This window comes from Acartia tonsa, chromosome 8 (assembly GCF_053477335.1).
Source record: "Acartia tonsa isolate MP-2025a chromosome 8, ASM5347733v1, whole genome shotgun sequence".
Taxonomy (NCBI): domain Eukaryota; kingdom Metazoa; phylum Arthropoda; class Copepoda; order Calanoida; family Acartiidae; genus Acartia; species Acartia tonsa.
The window spans coordinates 30,041,300-30,064,716 of NC_137267.1; the positions used below are offsets into that span (position 1 = coordinate 30,041,300).

The 23,417-nt window shown below is 31.5% G+C and overlaps 2 protein-coding genes across 2 annotated transcripts in view; both read right to left on the reverse strand.

Annotated features, from left to right (window-relative positions):
* Positions 1 to 235: 235 nt before the first annotated feature.
* LOC145326460 (uncharacterized) lies at positions 236 to 20,879 on the reverse strand. Its single transcript, XM_080169817.1, has 17 exons — positions 20,768 to 20,879; positions 20,316 to 20,365; positions 15,992 to 16,067; positions 13,035 to 13,124; positions 12,600 to 12,663; positions 11,302 to 11,986; positions 9,593 to 9,685; positions 8,067 to 8,269; positions 7,103 to 7,250; positions 5,668 to 5,734; positions 5,267 to 5,357; positions 4,775 to 4,902; positions 4,003 to 4,082; positions 3,476 to 3,572; positions 3,085 to 3,188; positions 2,742 to 2,804; positions 236 to 2,119 (listed from the first exon to the last, which is right to left on the reverse strand). The coding sequence occupies exons 1-17, from the start codon at positions 20,819 to 20,821 to the stop codon at positions 2,095 to 2,097; spliced, it is 2,118 nt and encodes a 705-aa protein (XP_080025943.1). The 5' UTR covers positions 20,822 to 20,879; the 3' UTR covers positions 236 to 2,094.
* A 720-nt stretch (positions 20,880 to 21,599) lies between these two features.
* The window catches only part of LOC145326561 (uncharacterized), a 148,132-nt gene continuing 146,314 nt past the window's right edge, over positions 21,600 to 23,417 (reverse strand). The window contains exon 19 of the mRNA XM_080169931.1: positions 21,600 to 21,784. Within this exon, the coding sequence (XP_080026057.1) occupies positions 21,600 to 21,784 (185 nt within the window). The remainder of the gene's footprint in view (positions 21,785 to 23,417) is intronic.

Consider the following 23,417-nt stretch of genomic DNA (forward strand, 5'->3'; position numbering starts at 1 on the left):
CAAAAAAATAAAAAAGGTTTGTTGTGGGTCCCTATTTCGGTTCAGACCTTTATAGGCATTTTGAGGGAAAACACCATAAGTATTTGGTACCAGATTAATTTACTTTTGTATTCATTTCCCTCCTTGATCTTAACTACATCCAGGATAACAAATCTGACTCTCCGTCTGAAGCATAAGATTTCGTAATGCGATTGGATTTTGTTCGTCTATGCACAATTATTAAAAGAAATTAAAATACATCAAAATTACATTTATTTCACATTTATCACAGAAGTTATATGATATTTACAACAAATATAATAATAATCAAAATAATATTGGACAATTGGTTCTCTTTCATACAACAAATTATAGGTTCTTATTCATATGCCAGCCTTAGGTTTGATTTGAGTTGTACAAGTCTATCAAAAGCATTGCTTACTAATATTATAAGCACATTTAAGGCTTATGAATAAGACCATTAGTTTTTTTACGTCCATTTTGATAGAAGTTGGCAAATATGGTAGTTTTAGAGGCAAGAAGAAAAAAAAGCTAGACAGATAATCAATTTACAATATTACTGATGTTAATACCTAATAGAAAAAAAATAGTAATAATGCCAACTTCTGTTTCATATTGACTTAGAAGTAAGTTTCTTTCAGTAACTTTTTTCATTTGATTATCTTTAATTTGATATGGTAAAAAAATAAACTAATCATTATAAGCTTCTTTTACAATTTTAAAATCTACATGATAAAAATCTTATTAAAGATAAATTTTGTAAAATTCTGAATCGACTTTGTATGCATAAAGCAAGGGAAACGCGAATGGCAAGAAATGAGATACAAGCAGGATCTTAAGAAGAAGACAATGGACGATAAATTAGTGTACATCCCAAATGATGATAAAAAAAAAATACTCTTTCTGTAGACTTAAATCATCGTTTGAAAAGTTATTATTTTTTCCCCAAGTTTTAATTCAACTAATGAGTGAACGGGTTTTAAAACTTTGGATGCCGATATAATTTATAGTCCAATGTCCTCTACTTCCTGGATACAAGGAGCTTCATGAACTACAGCCTGAACCAAGGAGATAAAATTTAACTTGAGATAAAGTGCAAAAGTATAAAAATTTTCATTCGATGAGATTCACAGATGTTAGGATTTAAATGTGATTTATAAAATGGTGACTTTGTTTGATTTTTGTCACGTTAAATTTTATCTCTTTGATTCAGTTTTTAAATTATATAAGGAATTAATCAAATACAGTAACAAATAGGAATAGGGGAGCAGATAAAGAGTGTTTTCCAAAGAAATTTTTCATTATAATTAAATTTTACTTAGAATCATTTATTAAACTAAGAATGTAAGCAAAATCTTGTTGAAAATTTGGCAGTTGAAATCACTTTTTGTCTGTTTAAAGTTAGGTTAAGATATAATAATCAAGAAAGGGAACAAAGATATTTTCCTTGCGATTTTATTAATTTCAATCATGTAATATTTGAGATTATTTTAATTTGTAATTTTTTAAATACCTAGTAATTCACAGCAAGAGAAAACTTTAAAAAGATAAAGTATTTTATACAATGAAAACATGATTTAAATGAATAAGATCACTTATTATATTGAATGATAGGAATGTTAGTAGAAAAATAAGCTTACAGGATTATTGTTAGTTAGGATTTAACTTATAAATAGGATAATTATTGCTTTATTGAATTAACTTCATTTTTATCGATATTTTAAACCTATATTAGATCCACATTTGAATTTAATTTAAATCGATTATTGTTCATTGCACCTTTATGGGTTTATTTATATTTTTCAGTCTGTATGAAAGTAACTTATTTTGAGATTAAAGTCACTTTTTATAAATCTGAGCTTTTTTTCACTGTTTTGTTCGATTTTTAATCACTATCTCATTTATCTATATAAATTACTTCGTTAATAAAGTAATAATGACTATACTTAACTGGCAGTAATTTGAGCAGGTTTTAATATTATCTACAGTATATATTATATTTTTATTTATAATAATAGCAGCTTTGAGTGTTTTTTAATAGTCCTTTTCTATGTCTATCTTAGTTGACTGGAAGTTTGATGGTGGATTTCTTGCTTAAAAATCGTCATCATAAGATGGTCTGAAACATAATAGTTATTCATTGCATGGTATTATATATGTACAGCTTTCCGCGGATATAAAAATGTACAATTATACGATCAAAACTAGTTTTGTTAGTCCCGAGATGCCGAAGGCACGGGAAAACAAAATTGGCTTTAATATTATGATTTTACAGTTTTATATTTGTAGAAAACTGGATATAATACGACACGATATATGATTTTTCAGTATGACTTAGAACCGGTTCTAAACCAGCGGATATTAATCGGTTTCGAAGCCATGCTGGAAAAATATTATTAAAAAAGAAATAATAAGCGATGATAATCTAAAAGTCTTATTTGTAATTTAGGGTAGATTTTGACTTTTAGAATATGGATTTGAAAAAAACATTTCAAAAATATTAAGAGGTATCGGAGACTTTTTCCCTCAGTGAATTTATCATTCCCAAGACCGATGAGAGTAGCTACTTTTTAAAGGAAAACCATATAGGTCCAGCGGTTTGCGAGATCCATTGCTACACACACACACACACACACAGAAATCATTATACTTTATTGTAAGGATATGAAACACTCCACAGTTATGACTCTCAAGCGGAAGCTGTGATACACCATTGAACATTATTATCTATAAAAACTTACCTCCTGCCTCCCTTAGTCATGTATGAGGATTTAGGAGCTGGTACTGTGGACGTGTGGTAGTCCCTAAAATTTTTAATTATTAATACAATTTTTTGTTTTTAATTTCTTAAGAAATGACAAATTTTAAAAGTCTAAAAATTGCATAAAATTATAATATTTATTGTCCTATAACAGTCAACTTACCTTAATATTGATTCACTACTCATAAACATAATTATATTTGTCATCAAATATTAAAGAAGGTAATAATTAAACTCTAAAAAAGTTTATATACCAAATACCAATGCAAATGCAAGAGATTTACAAACTAAAAAAGCTGCGCTACTGAATTATAACTACTTACTTGTAAGCAGGATTCCATTCAGTTTTCCAGCTGTCATACATTTGTGTTTGGTAAGGTCCTGCTGCCTGAGCGCTGCCACCACCGCTTGAACTGCTACTGCCGCGCTACAAATAAAATAGGTTGGATTAAAGCACCGCCAGGTATGATTAATTTCCTTTCAATTACAATTATCCTTCTTCAAATGACATGTATTATTTGTAATCACTACCAAGGCAAGGAATGAATATTTTTATCGCTCCATCCTTTATTCCCTTTTCTAATTGGCTGATTTTCTGGGGGAAAAATCGAAGATTTTTAAAAACCCAAGGGGAAAGAAACTGATTTTCTTAAACAAATTTAAGGGGTGTTTATAAGGGAATGATTTTTTACATTCGATGTCAATTTTTTTTACCTTATATCTGACATTGGTCATTTTATCCGACTTCCAGCTCTCAATGTCCATGCCATACGCGTAGGGATTATCAATTCCGTACCCATAACTTCCAGATCTAAATGAAAAGGTTGAGTTTTTGTGAATTGTAACGCGTTGTCTTACTGTCGGGTTCGAGTCTAGTTCACTTTGCGTTTTACTAAAGACATTAAATTATGTAAGGCGCGTGACTAATTTTATTGAAAGCTTAGGGGAATGCCACATTCAGATGGGTATTTCAAACAGAGAAGGTGGTATCAATGAATACGTTGTCAGTTAAATTACCCAAAAAATCACAACTTCCTAATGGAAATCCCATTTCCTTTATAGCGTGATGAAAAGATAGACGGACAAATTAAGTCATAGATTAGATGGTCACTGGCCTGGAAATCTACATAAGAAATTTCAGCCGTCTATTTCCAATAGCAGCTAAGAAAATCACATTTTGTTCTTCTAGGACGGACGTGTATATTGTATATTGTAGCTTATCTACCAATAAATCTATTTACCTATTCATTTCATAGACCATTTCTTCAGTAAGCATGGCTTGTTTTCCCTTCGCTCTTGATATTTTTCTTCTTTTTGACAACTGAATAACAAATATTTTTTAAACATGGATAAGATTAATGGAGTTATTATTACTTGGATCAGATCATACATAAGAACAGCATACTATAATAAAATGAAACTTTTAGCTGGCTATAATAACGATCCATCCACTTTACCCCCCGCCCCTCTTATGGATGAAAGAACTGACCAATGGACGATGTATTATCCATGCTAGTAACCAGAATTAACGACAATTTTCCCCCTGTCATAATATCCAAGAATATTCTATATCCATTAAAATATTTAATTATAATTCTGTAATTACTGTGTGTTTGACTTTCGTAAAGCTCTCAACAACATTACTAAATACTTGAGAAATTTTAGTTGTATAGAATCTGCTAAAGAATTCTATAATATGTCTACGATAAATTTTAAAATAAGAATTCAGTTCAATTTACAATATCTAGTTTCGACAAATAACACTCATTTAGTGCAATAATAAAGCTAAGGACTCTGTAATTGATTTTGTATGGAAGAGCAGAAAAATAGCCTAAAACAATCTGAAAACTTAAATTTATAAATGAATAACCAAACAAGATATATATGAAGCTTTCATAAAATGGAGAACTCAGTCGGCTTAGAAATTATCGAAATCTTAAGCTACAGATAAAAAAACCTTACTACTTTGAAGTAATATAATAGGATATCAATTTCAAATGCCAATAAACTCACCATAGAGATACCAAAGACAATGACAAATGCCAGTGACGCCATGCCAATAACAATGACAGCAATTGCCCACTGCGGGAATATTTCTGGCTCGGGGTCAACACTAGGCTCTGCTTCCAATGCTCCAACAACTAAAACAAATTAAGGGTATAGTCCCTTTCGTGACAACGCCTCTTAAGGGGTGTTTCGTTGTATTTTTACAGTAGCTTTTGTTAGGTTATTTTAGGTTAGGTAAGGTGATTGCCACGCAGGGTTAGGCAATTGTCCCCACAGGGGCTAGAAATAGGGGACAAGCAACTGTGAAAATACGACGAAACGCCCCTTTAGAGTTCAGTTCAGAAAAGGGGCGGGAAATGAGTGGAAAGTTTAATAGATGGAGAGGGGAAGTGATGAAAAGTGATTTCTTTAACACTTCTAATAAAAATCGGGGCAGACCGACCGACAGATAGACTCAAACACTAACAGAGTACCTCCGGCACTAAAAAAAACTATTACCTATAAAGTCGTTGTATTTAGGATCTATCTTGTATTTTCCTAGCTGGTTATTATTCTGAACTGACATTTCTTTTACTATCCGCTTCAATTTCTGAAAAATTTTAAAAGAGTTTTAGTTGTGTATCTTATATAATCGCTCATACCCAGGAATCCTAAGTGATAAGATAATAATCAATTCTATGATGTTCATCCCGATATTAAAACATCTAGAGATAAACTTATTGGTTGATTAGTTAGGGCCATCACAAGTTAGAACCAATCAAAAAAGATTTTGGAAAGTACTTAAGCATGGTATAAGTATGATTTGTAGACTAAAGTCCCCTGACTCTCTGCAAATTACAGACTTATGTATATAACAAAGTGTAGAATAGGGCAGCTACTCTACAATTAACAAGACTCACCTGTGTATTAAGCGCTTCATCCAGCTTGTTAAATAGAACATAATAATCCACAACAACGGAGCCAGGACTAAAATAGAATAAAGTTATATTAGGGAGCACTGGAAAGAAAATTCGTGCTTTCCTGACAAGATCCTAGCGAGCACAGTACTCCCCCCACCCTCCAACCATAGACGTCCAAGGGGGGGGGGTAAAGGGGTGATTACTCCCCCCAAAATTTTGGATTTTCAATTTTTAACCCACCGAAATAAAAAAAATGCCTCTATGAAAAAAGATTACCCCCCCTCCCCAAAAATAAAAAAGCTTGGACGCCCCTGCCTCCAACACTCAAATTTTAAAAATAAATTGAAGATAATATGAGGTAATATTTATTTTGTTCCTAAACCCTAACTAACCACTAACCCTGCAAGGCTATACAAAAAAAACCCCGTAAAATACCTTCTCCTTATTTTCAATTATTTCAAAATATGTGTGATGGAGGGGGGGGGGGGTGGCTTTGCTCGAATAAATAAGTAATATAATTTGGCATTTAGGTTAAAATCTCGATTATTTTTTTTAAAATGCAACAAAGAGAACCAATTTCCAACAGAAAATTTGTCCTTTTTTATTAATTAAAATGTCCTACTAATCAAAGAGAGGGACAAAGGAGCTGAAAACAACACATTGAAAAGGGACCTTATTTACATAAATTTTGATCATTATATATTTTTTTCTTATTTAATTGAACTATATTTTTCATGTCTTTCAAACCATTAACAAACATTATATGATTCGAAACAATTTTATTAAAGTATGGTTTGTTTTACATTTCCTCCCGCATTTTCATCCCTGCCATTGAAATATGATTTTTTATGCATGAAATTTGGCAGTCTAGTTTATTTGTGAGAAAATATGACATTCTTGTTTTTCAATTGAATCTATGGTTTTTAATATCCTATAATATAAAGTAGTAAGCTTTTTTTGTCTGTAGCGAAGGATCTCGCCAACCACTGAACCGATATTGTTCCCCTTCACAGTGAAGCTTCATATAGGTCCCAGGATGGTTTTAGGCTATTTTATTTTTATTCTAAAAAAGTCTGAATATGGTTTTAGGCTATTTTTCTGTCCTTTCATTTCCATTCGAATGTAGAACCCCTAGATTCTAGGGGCGCAGCCGCTAGTTTTATATATAGCGTATGTCCCAATAAAAAAAAAAAAATTTTTGAATGTTAATTTAATTTTATCTAAGCTGCATTAATAACTTCATTTGTTTATATATATTTCTAACTTGCCTTTTGTGAATCATATTCTAAAGTAACTGAATGGTTGCGTGTATGTGTTTATGTCAGCTAAGATCAGGGAATGTATAAAGAAAGTGGGAGGGGGGGGGGGGGAATAGACAACACCATTTGAAATAAGAAAAATTTAAACTGTAGCTACGCTATAATTACTAGCATACCTGAAAGCTTCAACCTCGACGCCCATAAAAGAATCAGAGAGTACGGACTGCTTGTACAGATTTTCTAACTCGTACTCTACATCTCTGGCCAGATCCTGCCATTCATTGGTGTTAGGATCCAACAAAGAGTTGCTCCATTTCCGTCCACCTAGGATAAAAATTTAATTAAAGCAACGTAGGGCCAGGTCCTAACTATTGCAGACAACTTACGCTTTGATTGCACGACCTTCGACTGGAAGTACTAACTGTGCATAGTAATACGTTGCGCATGTTTTGGGCTAAGGCATTTCACATTCTATTACCAATAATGTCGCGCATCTGACAAAACTACAGAAGTGAAACTTATTCTCAAGTTATGACGCTGTAAGTCAAAGATTCTACTTTGTTTTAGCCATGAAATATTTATAGAGTAGGAGGATGTCCGTCTGTTCGATAATCAAGAAACAGATTGGGTTGTACTATTCAGGGAACATATCTACTGGTCCTGTGATGGTTGTAGACTATTTTTTAAGTTTTAGGAAATCAACAAAGATTACTTCTAGAGTAGCATTGCTGCTCCAAATATGTTATCAAACAAGAATGACAACATCTATAAAAGCGAAGCTCTTAAAGTAGGACAAACGAACATTAACACTTATAGAGTGTTCAATCTGAATATGCAGAATAAAAATGTAAGTTTAAACAAAATTGTAATTAAATTTGTTGCAAAACTGCTGAAGAATACTGTTTAAGGACATACTTATATTTTTAGGACTTTATCAAACAGATGCTTTGCTTATAAAATTATACCTTGCTGAGCTGACCTAGTAATCATTACTCCAATAATCAGATGATTAGGATAATTATATCATATGTACAAAAAGTCAACAATCAATGTTTTAAATGGACGTACAGACTTTCTGGTATAGATTATGGATGGTACGGACCGACCCTAATTATAGAAAAACTTTGCTTTTACAAATACCTGTAATTCTTATGGTAGCGGCCAATTTACAGGTATCACCACAGGTGCCAGGCGTTGTAGGCCTCGGGGTTGTTGTTGTAGTCGTGGTGGTTGTTGTTGTGGTGGTGGTTGTGGTTGTTGTTGTTGTAGTGCCCTCAGTTGTGGAGGGAGGCACATAGGGAGTGGTGGAGGGGCTTGGCCAGCCAGTGAACTCAGTTGTCGTCCTGAAATTATTTTAAAATAAAATGACAAAGAAGACAGAGAGAGAGAGAGAGGACAATGAGCTGTTAATTACACTAGTCCCCAAAGTTTTATAATAATGTTTTCTTATTCGTTGGCTTAACAACTTTTGGGACTTCTGGGAATTTTAATTGGTTAGTTCATTAGGGTAATGTTCAAACGTTTCAACCAACATTTACAAAAGGGGAAATTTTTTAAATCATCATTGTGGATTTATATTAATTTATTGTCATTTGTCTTACCCCTTTGTTTTTTATTTACTTACAATGTACTTCAAAGTACATATAACATTAATTTTAATCGAATTTTTCAACATTTTTTAATTTGGTGTCTAAAATAAGAAATGTGCATTAAATTCAATTATCTAATCAAAAGAAGATTGATTTTTTTCCTGCTTGAAATATAAGACAAGGATGATTTTATTCACAATTGCATTATAAAACTACCTTATCGAGCACTGATTACCCCCCCCCCCTTTATATTTCAAACATTTTGATATAGAAGAAAGAGTAGTTTTTCATGTGGAGGTGTTTTTTTACCTTAGGTTAGGTTATATTGGGTAAATGGTAGCCCAGCAGGTTTAAAGAATTACAGGTATATTCGGGGTTTGGGCATTTTTAAGGGGGAGGGAGTCCTGTGCTCGCTAGGCCCTTTAAGAGAAGCCCCAGGGACTTTGGTTATAACAAATAAGGAATGATTTAAATTTTTTATATAAAGTTTTTATAAGAATTACGGCAATAATATGGAACGTTTGACAGACATGGACAAATCATAATGCAGATTTGCTATTACAAAAAACTCTTTTGTGTTACTATTTCAATCTAAAATTATTCTTTTATCTGTTTATATAATGTTGGCAATGATTCAAAATTTTACAATCTGTTGAATTAGTCATTTCAAATGTTAGTTAAGTTTAAAACAAGAACAAAAGTTTCCAAAATTTATAGTAATTAAGCAGTTTCAAGTCCAGCTCTTATTATCCAATAATTTTCACTTTGGTGTTTTCACTCAAAATGTCTATTAAACACTGAACCCCTCCCTTATTTTTAAATAAATTAAAAATAAGGTAAGGCTTAAGTGGTTAGATTTTTCCTATGACTAACCACTGCAGGAGGCTCTAATCTTACAGGGTATATGCCTGTTGTGCCCTAACCAAACTAACTAAAAATGACCTCCTTATTTAAATTTATTGTTTCTGTGCTCGACTTGGCACTTTGAGGGAAATCGCCATTTTACAGGATTGTTTTTCGAAGTGGAAGGGGGGGGGGGGGAGGTTCTAATTACTAATCTTCGATAATTTTTTTTACCTTTCTCCGAACTTGACAATTTTGACCTCTGGTGGGGCTGGGGTGTTGGGTGTATTGTATTCTGGCCTCTCTGGTTTCTCTACACCTCCGGGCCTAAACAAATTAGATTGCACAACCTTTGTCTGAAAGTCCTATTTGTTGAATATGTATATAGAAGAACAGTAAAACTGGTCGTTAGTAAGTTTGGTTGAACAATATATATATTAATGAATTAAAGTCTTCATTTTAACAAATCAAGTTATAAGTAAAGGTAAAATATCAAGTATATTTGTTGACAACAATCATCTCATTAAGCTACTCTCTTTCATTTTACTGTTGCTTATCAAAAATTCTGAAATTACTATTTATAGTAACATGGTAAGTTTAAAAATACAAAGGCATGTTTTAACTACTTTTGTGTTTGTAACAGAGTCTTTTTTTAATCAAAACTACTCTATATCTAAAAATCTTTAATCAACTTGTTTTGGATGTGATTGTGAATGTAACTCCATTTAGGTGGTTGTATATATCTAATTTACAAGAATTATAAGATATATTAATAAATCTCGAAAAGACAATAGTCTAAAAGTCTACATAATGCTCCTTGCATTATAACATATTTTAATTTTAAAAGGCTTTGTTACCAATATGGACATAGTGATTCTTGAGATTGTAAGCTTTATTAAATTTTCTAACACAGAAAATGTTTCTTTTGGCTTTTATAAACCTCTCTCCCTTTACTAATACCCATTAATTTGCAGGGAAATTCTTTAAAAAAAATCCATAAAAATAAGCATTCGCCGTTTGGAACATTAAATAAAACAAGTAAGATACTTATTTCATAATGATTGAGACGTAATCAGGAAACACCTAAATAATCAAATGATTGAACAATTATAATTAAGGCTTATTTTCCTTATTCTTTAGTAAATTTGTCTCTATCCCTAACAAACAACATAAATTAAGCCCTTTTTAAACACACCATTAATCATAGATAAAAATCATGGTTAGAAAAGAAGGAGGCAATTTCACGCCCATTTTTGCACCCCACGACTTTACCTATTGAATTGTCATTGTTAAGGGGGGGGGGGGGGAGTTTGCTTACTAAAAAGGCTAAACAGTGCATCCCATTCAATTGTAAAAGACTGAAATACTAATGTCTTATGATAATAGTTTTCAATGTTTTAAAGATTTTTTAACAGCAAAATAACAAATAAAAACGTAAAGAATGAATTCTTTATTAAAAAATATATTGTATCCTATGTCGATTTTTGAGCACTAAACCTTAGAATATATTTAGCATCAATTTTTATAATATTATATTAGTATACATTTTTTTTTACATTTTGTGAACGTATTTAATGATTAAAAATAACCCAAAAGTGACTTTTATATAAATCTTAACAAGACTTGATTTTATCCCACGATGCAAAATGTGTTTTAATGCGAAAATCGTTATTAATCGCAGTAGCTTCTTTAGACATGGAACCAAAGAACAAAAGATTTTTTGCCCAAAATTTATTCAATATGCCCTAATTTAATTTAACTTTTGACTTACTTAAGCTAGTCTAAGAGTTATGGTTTTTTATGCCTTAAATAGATGTGAATAACTATTTATGGCTTAGAAAACCCTAACTCCTTAACCAGCATAGAAGGATTTATAGAATTCAACATTTTGTCATTAAACAAGAATGGATGTTTGTCATACTTATTTCAAAGCAGAAGTTTACCTTTTAGGGAAGGCCAGAGTAATCTTTGGCTTGGTTATCTTGGGCTTCGTAATTGGCGGCGGGGGAGGAGGTGAGGGAGCGTTGGGATCATACCCCTTGGGCAAGAAACTGGCGGGAATGTTCTCTTCAAATTTGTAGTCAGCTGGCAGCAGACTGGCGGGAATATTTTCTTCAAATTTATAGTCAGCTGGTAGCAGACTTGCGGGCAGATCTTCCTGTACTGAATCAATCTTAAAGTCTTTAGGTAGCAGACTTGCGGGCAAGTCCTCTTGGATAGTCTTGATGTTGTAATCCTTGGGCAGAAGGCTTGCGGGTATTTCTTCCTGTTGGAATTTGTAATCTTTGGGCAATAATGAGCTGGGAACTTCCTCTTGTTGGAACTTATAGTCTTTGGGTAATAATGAGGCTGGAATTTCTTCTCGAGTAAACTTGAAGTCCTTAGGAAGCAAGCTAGCCGGTAGCTCTTCTTGTTCAATTTTATAGTCTTTGGGAAGCAAATTAGCTGGGAGCTTTTCTTGTTCAATCTTATAGTCCTTGGGTACGAAGGAGGGTGGCAGGTTTTCTGAGATTATATTGTCAAACAGGCCGTTTTGACTGCTGGAAACAGGGTTGGAGGTTGTAAAGTCCTTGGGCAGGAATTTGCTGATGTCTTTGACGGTTACACTGTCAGACAAACGTTTGTCGCCTATTATAGAAAAGGATGGTTAAATATTATGAACGAAGCAAGTAAAAAAACTAGATCGTTTTGTTTTGGTGTGGGGGGGGGGGAGGCAAAGATACACCATAAACCTATGAACATATTATCTTTTTTTAATCTTAGACTGATTGTTTGATTATTATTCTATTTGGACAGAACTATATGAAACACAGGTAAACCTATTTTAAACTTGTGTTCACCTAAAGACAATACAAATAAAACAAATTTAAACAGGGATAATTATGTCCATAAGTAGCACCCGCGGCATTGGAAGTAAAAAGAAATACCAAAAATCGACACAACCCATTCTGTCCCGATTTTGTATCACTTTTGAAAAGTGCGATTCCTGTGACGTCATATAAAAAGTAAAGGGGGGAAGAAAATCTCTTCCCTTTTCTCCCATCTCTTTTGAAGAGATTTTCTTCCCCCCCCCCCCCTCCCTTTTTCTTTCCCGAAACGTATATGACGTAACTGGAATCGCACTTTTCAAAGTGATACAAAATCGGGACAGATTGGGTTGTGTCCCAAAAATCAGGAAAACTTTTCAGCTTTAGTAATTTTAACGTCAAGGTGGAGTAGCTGCGTTATTAAAAATAATAACCTTTTGAAGTAGTAGAAGACACAGGCTCATCCGATGTACCCAGCAAGGCATCAATATCTTCGGGCTGAAAAAAAAAGATTTTGCGTAAAAAAAACATTTGGCATCCAACATTGAAAAAGGAACTGTAAATTAAACCTGCACCCACAGTTCTATGAACACGCTGGCTATTTAATTGAGGTCTTTTATTAAACTATGATTGTTTTTTTAAATAAGATATTTCCAAATTTTTCTACCAATAATTATAATCTACCCTTGTTTTAGATCTAAAAAAATATCCTTTTAAAATAAAAAAATAGGGAGGGTGGTAGTTTTGGTTTCAAAGCATCTAAACGAGTTTAGTTATAAAGACAAAGTTATGTAAACAAAAAATGACTAGTTGAAAGCTGCTACTACTGGTTATAATCGCCTAGAAAAACTAAATACATAAATAAATACCTTAATGCTGCCAAGAATTTCTAGTAACAGTTGTTCGCTATTCACGCCCACGCTGCTTCTTGTTGATGGTCTAAAGTCCTCAGGTAGAAGCTGCAATTAAAATAATGTTTAGTCTTTTTATGAAATAAATTTATAGACATTTACCAGATAATTAGGTATATTCACAGAGAAAAAGGCCAGTTTATGTAATTTTTACTAGGGGCGATTTCTCTTGGGTGGTTGGTGTTACCCTTCTCCAAAATAATCATAAACCTTCCAGGACCTTTTAGAAGCTATCCTTGTAAAGGAGAACCATAGCGGTTCAGTGATTAGCGAGGTTCTTCAGTACACACAGACAGACACACCAGATCCTGTTGCTTTGTTATAAGGATTTGCTAATAACAATTTTTTTCTTCATTCATTGCACACAGTGCCTTCGAAGGTGCTTTGACTTTAGTGTCAGAACCTAAATTGGGACATAGTGCATTTCATTACTCTAAGTTAGGTAACTTCATATCACTTTTCAATAAAATCTAAAATGCAGCGATTTTTGAGATAATTAGATTTAAAAATTTCAAGTTTAATTTTCACCCACTAGGAGTTACCGCATAATCATTACAAGAAAAGCAAAGATTATTTATTTAAAATTTTGAACAACTTTGCTTTTATAAAGTCAGTCATAAAACCTCTCTCTAAATGATTTATTTAAGGCTGAATTTCCGTGACCTTAGCAAAGCAATTGATAAAAATGGCCATTAATTAACTCACTTCAGGAGTGGTTTTATGAAGAACTTTATAAAAGCAGAGTTGTTCAAAATTTTAAATAAATAATCTTTGCTTTTCTTGTCATGATTATGCGGTAACTCCTAGTGGGTGAAAATTAAACTTGAAATTTTCAAATATAATTTTCTCAAAAACGGCTGCATTTTAGATTTTATTGAAAAGTGAAATGAAGTTACCTAACCTAGGGTAATGAAATGCACTATGTCCCAATTTAGGTTCTGACACAAAAGTCAAAGCACCTTTATTTGCACTGTGTGCAGTTTTGAACATTAAGTACAAATCAATTGCAAAAGATCTATAAATTTTTAAAGAAAAATGTTTGAAAATTGAGAATATTTTAGGGTGTAATAATATGCAAAAAGATAACTGAAATCTGGGGCTAATAATATGCAGTGTGAAAAACAAGGATGAACATATTCACTTTACTTTATTCAAAAAAATGTTGTAATCAGACAAGGGGGTGGGAGGGGGTGACTAAGTAAATGCCTTGTAAATGACTTTTAGACAAAGATCATACAATCGAAGGGTTGTTACTTTACCGAATACTCCGGTGTATTTTTCTAGGTTCATGGAAGCATTTTTAACTATATTGTGGGGAGGGTACCTGCACACTTTCAAGAGAAATAGATCATAGAAACAAATATCCCCCCCTCCCCTCCTATTTTTTGTTTTAAATTTTAACACTAAATCTTCTGTGCATCTGGAGGTACTTCAATCCATATAATAAATTACTAGAAACGGACAGCCATAAGTTATATAGTAGCGGTAAAACAGAAAAAAATGCATTATTTTTGTACAAAATATAATAGTAGGAGGCTTTTGAATGACGGACACTTGCAGGTATTTGCCAAAATTGCATCTTAACACATTTGGTAAAATATTCTTTTTTTTCAAGCGTAGCTTTTCTTCAATTAAAGTATCTTTTTACACTTTTCGATCAAAGACAGACAATAAAACTTGTACTCGTCTTAAGTAAAACTATGTACAAAGAGAGAATGTAAAAATCGCCCTATCAAAATGAAACAATTTATAATAATAAGTTTATATATGACAACTTAATAACTAAAAATTCGTCCTTTTGAATTGATAATCTAGCTTCGCTTTGAAGGATGCTGTCATCCTTGCTTTACGTATTTGAAAAAAATACTTGAGTTAATAATAGATCTAACATATTTAGAAGGTAATTTTATAGCATTTGTGAATAGAAAAAGCAGAGTCAAACGTTCTGGCAGATATCGATATCTTAATCTTTATAAGGACAGACATCGTTCTAATTTGTGTTTTAGCTAAGTGTCTCATATTAAACTGAATCATGAGGGGTATGACAATTGACGTTAACATTATCTACATCCACAATTGATATGAACATAATTACCCCAAAATTATTGGTGAAGAAGTTTAGACACTACTCGCTTGTAAAACCCAAAAAAGATTTGATAAAAGTCTATGGACCAACGAATGAGTGTCCTCTCTTCATTAAAAACTATCTATTATTTATAACTCTTTTGAAACGAAAAAAAGTGAGGGATAAAAAAATCCATCATACTAGGCGAACCAAATAAGGGCAAAACTTAGTTTTAACTGATACCGTTTTAGTTCAAAATAATTTTGTTCATACAATTTACCAAATAATAAACTTCAGCTAAACAAAGTAACAAGATTTGCGTTTGTTTGTCAGCTAAGATTTAGAAAACGGCTGGTACGATCGTTCCACAATTTTCGAGGAAGATTTGATTTAAGTTAAGATCAAGTTTCAGGCTATCTAACGAAGGGTTTGGATCCCATATTTTTACAAAATTTGAATTTAGGTTTCCAATATTTTTAACCTTATCAATAATTTTATTTTAATGGTGTTTTTATTTGTTCGTGTAGATGTTATAAACAACTTCCATATGTTGTTTACTTTTAGTAACACCTCCAAAAAATAAGGTTTACCAAATAACACAAACGTGTCGACTTATTGCATCATTTGGCAACTTCCCTTGAAGTGTCTAGCAGAGCATAGAAAACCCCAACCCCAAAGTAGGGAATGACCAAAATAGTTTAAAACCTTTCCAGGATCTATAAGTTGAAAATCATATCAGTTCAATGGTTAGCGAGATCCTTCTATCCAAACAGATACACGTCCTGTTACTTTTATACAAGGAAAAAAAAGACTTTATAGTTATAGTATTGTGTTGATATAACAACAGCACCTGTGAGTTATCTTCATATTGGATGGGGATCTTGTTCAGATCTGTCTTGAATCTGTCCTTGAAGCTTGAGCTGATTCTAAACAAAAAAAAACAATTTTAAAATTAAGTTTATAGTTTTAACAAAGCGCAGCTACTCGATAACTATGGTAGGTACGTTCGTCCATCTGATTGACATTATGTTTCTTCGCCCCAAGGATCTTATATATAAGGTTTCTAACAAACCATTAGATAAAAAAGATCAAATTGCAATATAATAATAATATAGAAAATCGATGACATAATTTCTGTATGTATAATTTAAAACAATTCAAGTAAAGGTTAATCGCTTCAGATTGAAGGGGATTATGTAGTCATTTTGAATAACTTGCTTTGACGGAATGACGTTGCGACAAACTATCCTATCCTAATTATATAATAGCTTCACTAATACCAGGGGTGGTAATTGCAATTCTGTGCAAATTATCCTTTTTCTGCACGCGTATACATATTTATGCAAATCTTCGGTAGTAAATTAAATTTGCCGCGCGGCACAGTTAGTGCATAAACAAGGACGATTATCATATACACATCCATAAGTAGCGCAGCTACAACAAAATTAAATATTAATCTGCGTTGAAAAGGACTACAAAGAATCAGATCGATGGACGTATGAGACAAAGGAAGTACAATCAAAGTCTATTGGTCAAAACTGGAAAGTAAAGATTCTAAAAAGCGGGAATATTCTATGAAAGGTTGAAGAAACGTTATGGACCAACATACCGACCGGCATAGTAGGCGTATAGTGTAGCTTTTCTATAACTAAAAAAAAGGTTTAGGTTAGTGTATGAATTTTTGTTACATATATGGAAATGCTTAGAATATAGAGTGTTAACTTTCAGGGATCTTAAGGGATAAGACAAAAGCGGAAAAGCAATATAATAGTTTATTGCACCGTATTTTTACCGACAGATTTCCGCGGGTAGTAAAAGTAAAAATATAAGCTTAATTCCGATTTTGTTAACCCCGAGTTATGACGTAAAAAATAGCTCATCCTGTAGAATCATTGGCCGAAAAGTGTCCAACACTTTTAGTTTTAAAATTTAATTAAAGATCCCAAAGTTTTAAGCCAACGAATTAGAGAACTTGTTTATAAACTTTGGGTACCAACTACCAGTATAAATACAGTCAGAGTGTTCCCTCCCTACCTGGTAACTTTAGAATATAAATTACTATTAGGCTTTAAAAGTTAAAATATAGCATTCTTTATGTTTATGTTTGAGGTAAATTAGAATTTACTACAATCATCATTTGTCTACAACTAAAGATCTCTAATACGACAATAGAAAAAATCTTTAATTGATATAACATTATTTTTAACAATATGTATTAATAATTAAAAACGGTAAAGTAATTTTAGCCTAAATTTTAAATAAATAGCATATTTATAACAAGTCATTTAGCTCATTTGAGTATGATTAACTTGTTTTTTTTTCATGATTACAAATACAAATAGTGTATACTTAATAGAATTTTAAGTAGAAGTAGAATGAATACATTCTTTTTAAAATGACAAATATAAAATATTTAGACATTCAATACCTCAATAAACTAATAAGGAAAAATCCGATCACCTTTTGGTATGAAGGGGCAATAATTTTCTAATTAAATTCAATTATAAATGAGGTATACAAAAATTTATTTCTTAAATTCTATTGTCCAAAAATAAATTGCTATGAAATTTTGTAATATGTCATATTTTAGTCATATGGGATTGGATAGAAACAAAAATCTTTGTTAGATAGATATTAATTTTTTAAGTTTGTCAGATTATTGTGTCTGATTGACCATCTAGGTTCATAAATCTATTTTAAAAATGATAAATAGCTTCTTACTGTGCTTCTGTACTCTGTTAGTGTTTTAACTATTTTGTTGTTCCTACAAAAACTGGAATTTTTGCTATTTATGCTTTGATTGCACGTCTATTGACTTATATTAGCATATAATGGATATTGGTTATGCCTGTTTGTAGGGTAAGGCATTTCTTTATAATATTCATTTGTACAATAAAAGGTTAAATAAATATTAAAATAAGCATAAAATAAACAAGATATATTTTTGCAATTTGATAATGATTTACAAAATATTTTTGTTACTGCTAAAGAGCAAAATTAGCCATTATGCTTTATTGAAGAAACATCCAAGCCATAAATAAAGAAAACCATTCATAAAATCATTGTTTTACTTATATGAAATGTGTATGAATGTATTTCTAATGTACATCCACTTTAAGAAATTTTAAATAAATTATTATTTTTTTTATTTTGACAAGCAATGATACTGTATAACTTGGGAATACTTGTATATCTAATCAAATATGTGAAAAAATAAGAATACAGTGTCTAAGCAAGACGTCATATATTCTGTAGACAGTTTGGTCTCTACAGAATTTGCAGATACTTCTGCAGTTTTCGCTTATATTTTAAACATTTGTACATTTTACTAATGCATTTTACTAAAAAGAACACCTTTATTTGTTCTTTTAAGCTTAAAATAAACTATAAAATCTCAACCTTAAATAGGAAATAAAAATGAATTTAAGAATTAAAATGAATTCTTTAAAATGCTATAGTAAATACGTCATTAAATTAGGTTTTGATAAGCATAAAATATCCGTAAATATATCTTTTACAGTGGTTGTGCTGTATATTTGAATGTGTGTGTATATGTATTTGTAAATATGATATAATGAGCTATACTTAACAACTGCCCTGGAGTGATATACCGTAAGTTCTAGGGCTAAAGGTGAGGGTAAGTTAACCCTGAGGAAATACAAACTGTCCCAATTTTGTATAACTTTTGCGGAACATGTTCCCATTACGTCATATTTTTCATTCCCGAAAAAGGGAAGGGGGAAAGAAAAAAAAGGGAAGGGGGGAAGAAAATAGAGATGGGAGAAAAGGGGGTTTTCCCCATCTCTTTTGAAGAGATTTTCTTCCCCCCTTCTCTTTTTCGGGAAAGAAAAATATGACGTAACTGAGACTTGTTCCGCAAAAGTTATACAAAATTGGGACAGTTTGTATTTCCTCTTAACCCTATTATGGGCATGAAAGCGAAGTAATGAAAATCACACAAAAAAACCAATACTGTAAAGGGATATAATAAATAATGTCTAAAATTTGTTGAACGATAACAAAATGAAAGATTCTGTTTGTTATTCAGGATGGATTAAGGATAATTTTTTTACCCCTTTAAACACAGACACCTTCAATACCTTAGTAATACTAAGTGATTGTATAAAAAAGTTAGATATTTAATTAGAATGAGCTAAAAACCATTTAAAAAATTCAAGTGGAAAATTGAGTAAGGTTCTCGTCAGGTTTAGGATGTAGAGGGACAAAGTGACTCAGAAATCAGCCATGTGACGTCCTAAAAATGAGGGAGATGAGAGGAGAAGGAAAGAAAACCCCCCAAAAATAGATGGATAATAACTCATTTTTATGACGTCACATGGCTGATTTTTGAGGCACTTTAGGATATTTTGGGATGGTTAGGTTTAAAGCCCTGAGAAAATACAATATTACATGCCTCCCAAATAAATTTAGAAAAAAATGTATATAATATTTTCATATATTTGTTGATCTCTTTATCTCTGAAGAAGTTACTTTTTTAGCATTTATTTAACTGAGGCTTTATTAAGTAGACCCCCTGCTTACCTCATTTATTAGCAAGGGTGATAAAGTCCATTAATAACTAGATAACGTTGTTAAAAATATTAGTTAAATACAAATTTCGAGACTTTTTTGTCCATTGCATAGAAGAAAAATGGATATTTTTCTTTTTAGTTACCATGTTGTATTCATTTTTATTCTTTTCTTTCTCCTAGCTGTTTTAACTGTTAAAATGTGAAAAAGTGTTGTCAAGCCATTATCGGCGCTAATTTTGAACATTACTAATATTATCCGATTGACAATATGAAAATAGAATCAATGATATAGTTTACTCAAAAAGCTTTAACAATAAATAAGAAAAATAACAAGCTAGTTGAAAACTTTCATTTAAAAATAATTTCTAAAAATAATCCATGAGATTTTCTAGATTAACATACTGTAATACCGCGTTAACTTTTCATCTAAACTTTACCTCAAAGTGTCTAGTCGAACCGTAACTTTAGTTTGTCTTATGTTTGTGTTTTTACTTTAAGTAAGGTTAGGTTATTTTGGACAAAGGGAAGCACCGCAGGGTAAGGGTCCTCCCTAATGCAATTTCTCTAAGCTTTCATAGTATTGCTGTTGCTACGCTACTTATGGACATAATTAACATTGTTGAATAAAATTTCAAATTTTACCTATTTGTTTCAGGAATATCTTCTTCTCTCTCCTCTGTTTCATTATCTCTCTAAAATTTTATAATTTGTTAAGAATATTTACATTAGGAAATCCTCCCCTAGCCTTAAGGGAGAAACCATTGTCCATAATACTGTAACGTTAGGTCTAACAGCCATGGATAACTTTTATGATAATATTTATGGGTATTTGGTAAAATAAAACCCACCGTGCAACCAAATTTGGTATGAATTATGCCTTAGATAGTCTACCTACTTTTAATGCCATGAACCTGACATAGCATGTTTAGGTTACTTTTTAAAAATCTCTAGTATGACGAAGTGTAAACCAGAAATTTATTATTTTAAAATGAGTAGGCCAAACCACTTGCCTATAAGGACCTTTTACAAATTAAAGAACTTCTTTATTTCGAATATTTTTTAACTTAAGACTCTTTAAAATGTCAAATGGTTACCTCTGAGAAAGGGCTGAGCTTTGGTCTGAATCTATCCCTGTAGAAAAAAAACATTCTTGAAATCAATCTGTTCAAAAATTCATTATGGACTGTAATTATTATGATATGACCCAAAGTTACGCTCTCTGATCTGTTTTAAAACGTTGAGAACTTTTATTAAAGCTTGATCGATTAGTTCAAATTAGTAGTGTACTAATTTTCAACCAATAATTTGAATATAAAAATATCTCTTAAAATTAGCAAATTAGCAAACGGGGTTAAAACTATTCAATTTTTACTTGGAAGTTTTCATCCTTGTTTCATAACAAACAAACCATAGTAAAAATTCTTGAAATCCATAACTAAAGACATTAAAACTATAAAAATTTGTAAACAATAAACAAATAAAAACATAAATTGTGTAATAACAATTCAAAATAAGTATAACGCATTTTTTTACAGCGAAACTTTTCTACATATAAAATGTGTCTTTGCGCCCTCCCTTCCGTTAGCAATAGATACCACGAAAGAATCATTCTATCGATTTTAATATTGTACATCTAAGATTTATTTGATACCAATATTTTTTAGACTAGAATTATTCTCTACCATATTAAAAGTTAATACTTTTTACTCAGCTACTTGTGAATATGATTGTCCTTGTTAAAACAAAAACGCCCCAATTAAATGTTATGCTTGAATAGATAGATTTCTAAAAATCAAAATATCATTTTAAAGAATTTTTCTCTAAAGGTGAACGAATTTTTAATTGAAGATCTTTAAATAAATCAAATTGGTTATGAGAGAGATAGAGAGATATTGTATGTGTGTGAAAACGAGTTCTAATCGGATATTATTCGATTTCGATAAATCTTCCTAAGGAAATTCTGAAAATTTTAATTATATTGATTGAAAGTATGTTTTTCCTCAATGAAGATCCTCTGCTAGTTTCTGTTGAGGTTGTTGTAGTGGTCGTCGTTGTTTCCTCTTCCTCCGGGTGTAGGGTCACCCCTCCGGCACGGTGCACAAATAGATCTTCTAAACGGCCAAATGATCGTTTTTAAGGTGGTAAAAAGTTATAAGTCAAAACTAATTATAGATTATTATTATGTTTACTTGCAGCCTATACCAACAAAACTAATGTAATTTTAACAATCGTTGGGGGTTAGCACTAATTAAAATTGATGAAATTTCCTCTGCCAACCAAATATTATTTTAGATTTATTTCGCTTGTTGGTTATACCTTATACCGGGTTTACTTGTTTTTACCTAAATATACAACTAATATAACACAACAATAATAATATCTAATAATCAAATATGTAAGATAGGCGTCTGATTTATTCTGTGAGTATCCATAGTACCCTGTTTTTAATAAAGCTTTAAGCAGCCTGGCACTTGCTCCTAGGTAGCTTTTTAGCGGCTTTCTAAGCAATACTGTATTGGTTTATTTATGTATGTCTAAACTGAACCTCTATGGACAGTATCTTACTTGCTGCATTTGTAAAGCATTACAGATCGATAAACCGACAAGCATTACCATTTATAGAGAAACTTCGCTACTAAAATTTAAAATATGAAGAAAGGCTTGGTATTATTACATTTTTATTATGATGATATAGTAATAATATTGTTGTATAAAAACATTTTATGTTCTTTTCCTTCATTACTACATACCACAATAACGTCACAAGAATAATGATTGCAACAGTTTCCGCGGATAATAAAATAAAAAAATCGCAATATTTTTTCCAGTTTTTTTGGCCTCAATGGGAAAAAAAGATCGGACCATTAAATTAGGGATTGATTTTATGATTTATATTTAATTTAATTGTAATTAGTAATCGGTGCACTATTTTACAGTATGGCCAGTTCTAATCCAGCGGATTCGAAGCCATACTAAAAATCATACAAATGTTAATAAACATCATTCAAATAGGTAAACCTACCTTTGTTATTTGCTACATTTTGCTTTTTATTTTGATTGGCAATATTGGACGTACAGCCAAGACACAGTCAAAAAGTAGCTACGCTTCTTAAAAAATGTTATGCATAAAAATGACGTTTGCTACAATCATAAATCAGTCTAGGTTAAAATTAGGAATGGGGGACAGGTCATCAGAAGATAACAAACAGTTATGTAAGTAAAATCAGTTTTATGAGTTTATAAGGCCTTTTCCAGTATTACAACCGGTTCTCAGCTATACGAAAAATCATGGATAGCACCAAATTACAGACAACTTTTCCACGAATATTAAAATAAAAACCATAAATTCAATCTTGTAACATCATTTTAATGTCCGTGGAAAGCTGTCTGCAATACGATGCGATAGATAATTACTACTATAACCTTCTTCAAAAATTTTTTCCTATAAATATTTTTAAAATTTCAATTTTGCGATGTTGTCTTTTTCTATCGTTAAAACTACTTTTAATTTTTTCTTTAAAAAATTTGTAAATGCGGGCTTTTCTACAATTATACTATGTCTTTTTAGGATAGCGGAGAGGCTCTTTAGATATTATTTAAAAGTCAGTTTCATCCGTGATGCTTAACTCTTTTTATAAAGAATTTGGTTGTATAAATATTATTTGAATGATAATTCCTATGACGATTTGTCTCTATGTATATTGTTTACCCTTGTTTTAATAACTTTACACTTGACAATTTGAT

Excerpts from the sequence above, each read along its gene's own strand:
- LOC145326460 (XM_080169817.1), bottom strand. The coding sequence starts at position 20,821 with ATGTTTTTTTTCTACAGGGATAGATTCAGACCAAAGCTCAGCCCTTTC. Across the intron at positions 4,903-5,266 it reads TAAATACAACGACTTTATAG|TTGTTGGAGCATTGGAAGCA; the intron begins GTAATAGTTTTT and ends AATTTGTTTTAG. Across the intron at positions 4,083-4,774 it reads TTGTCTTTGGTATCTCTATG|TTGTCAAAAAGAAGAAAAAT; the intron begins GTGAGTTTATTG and ends TTTGTTATTCAG.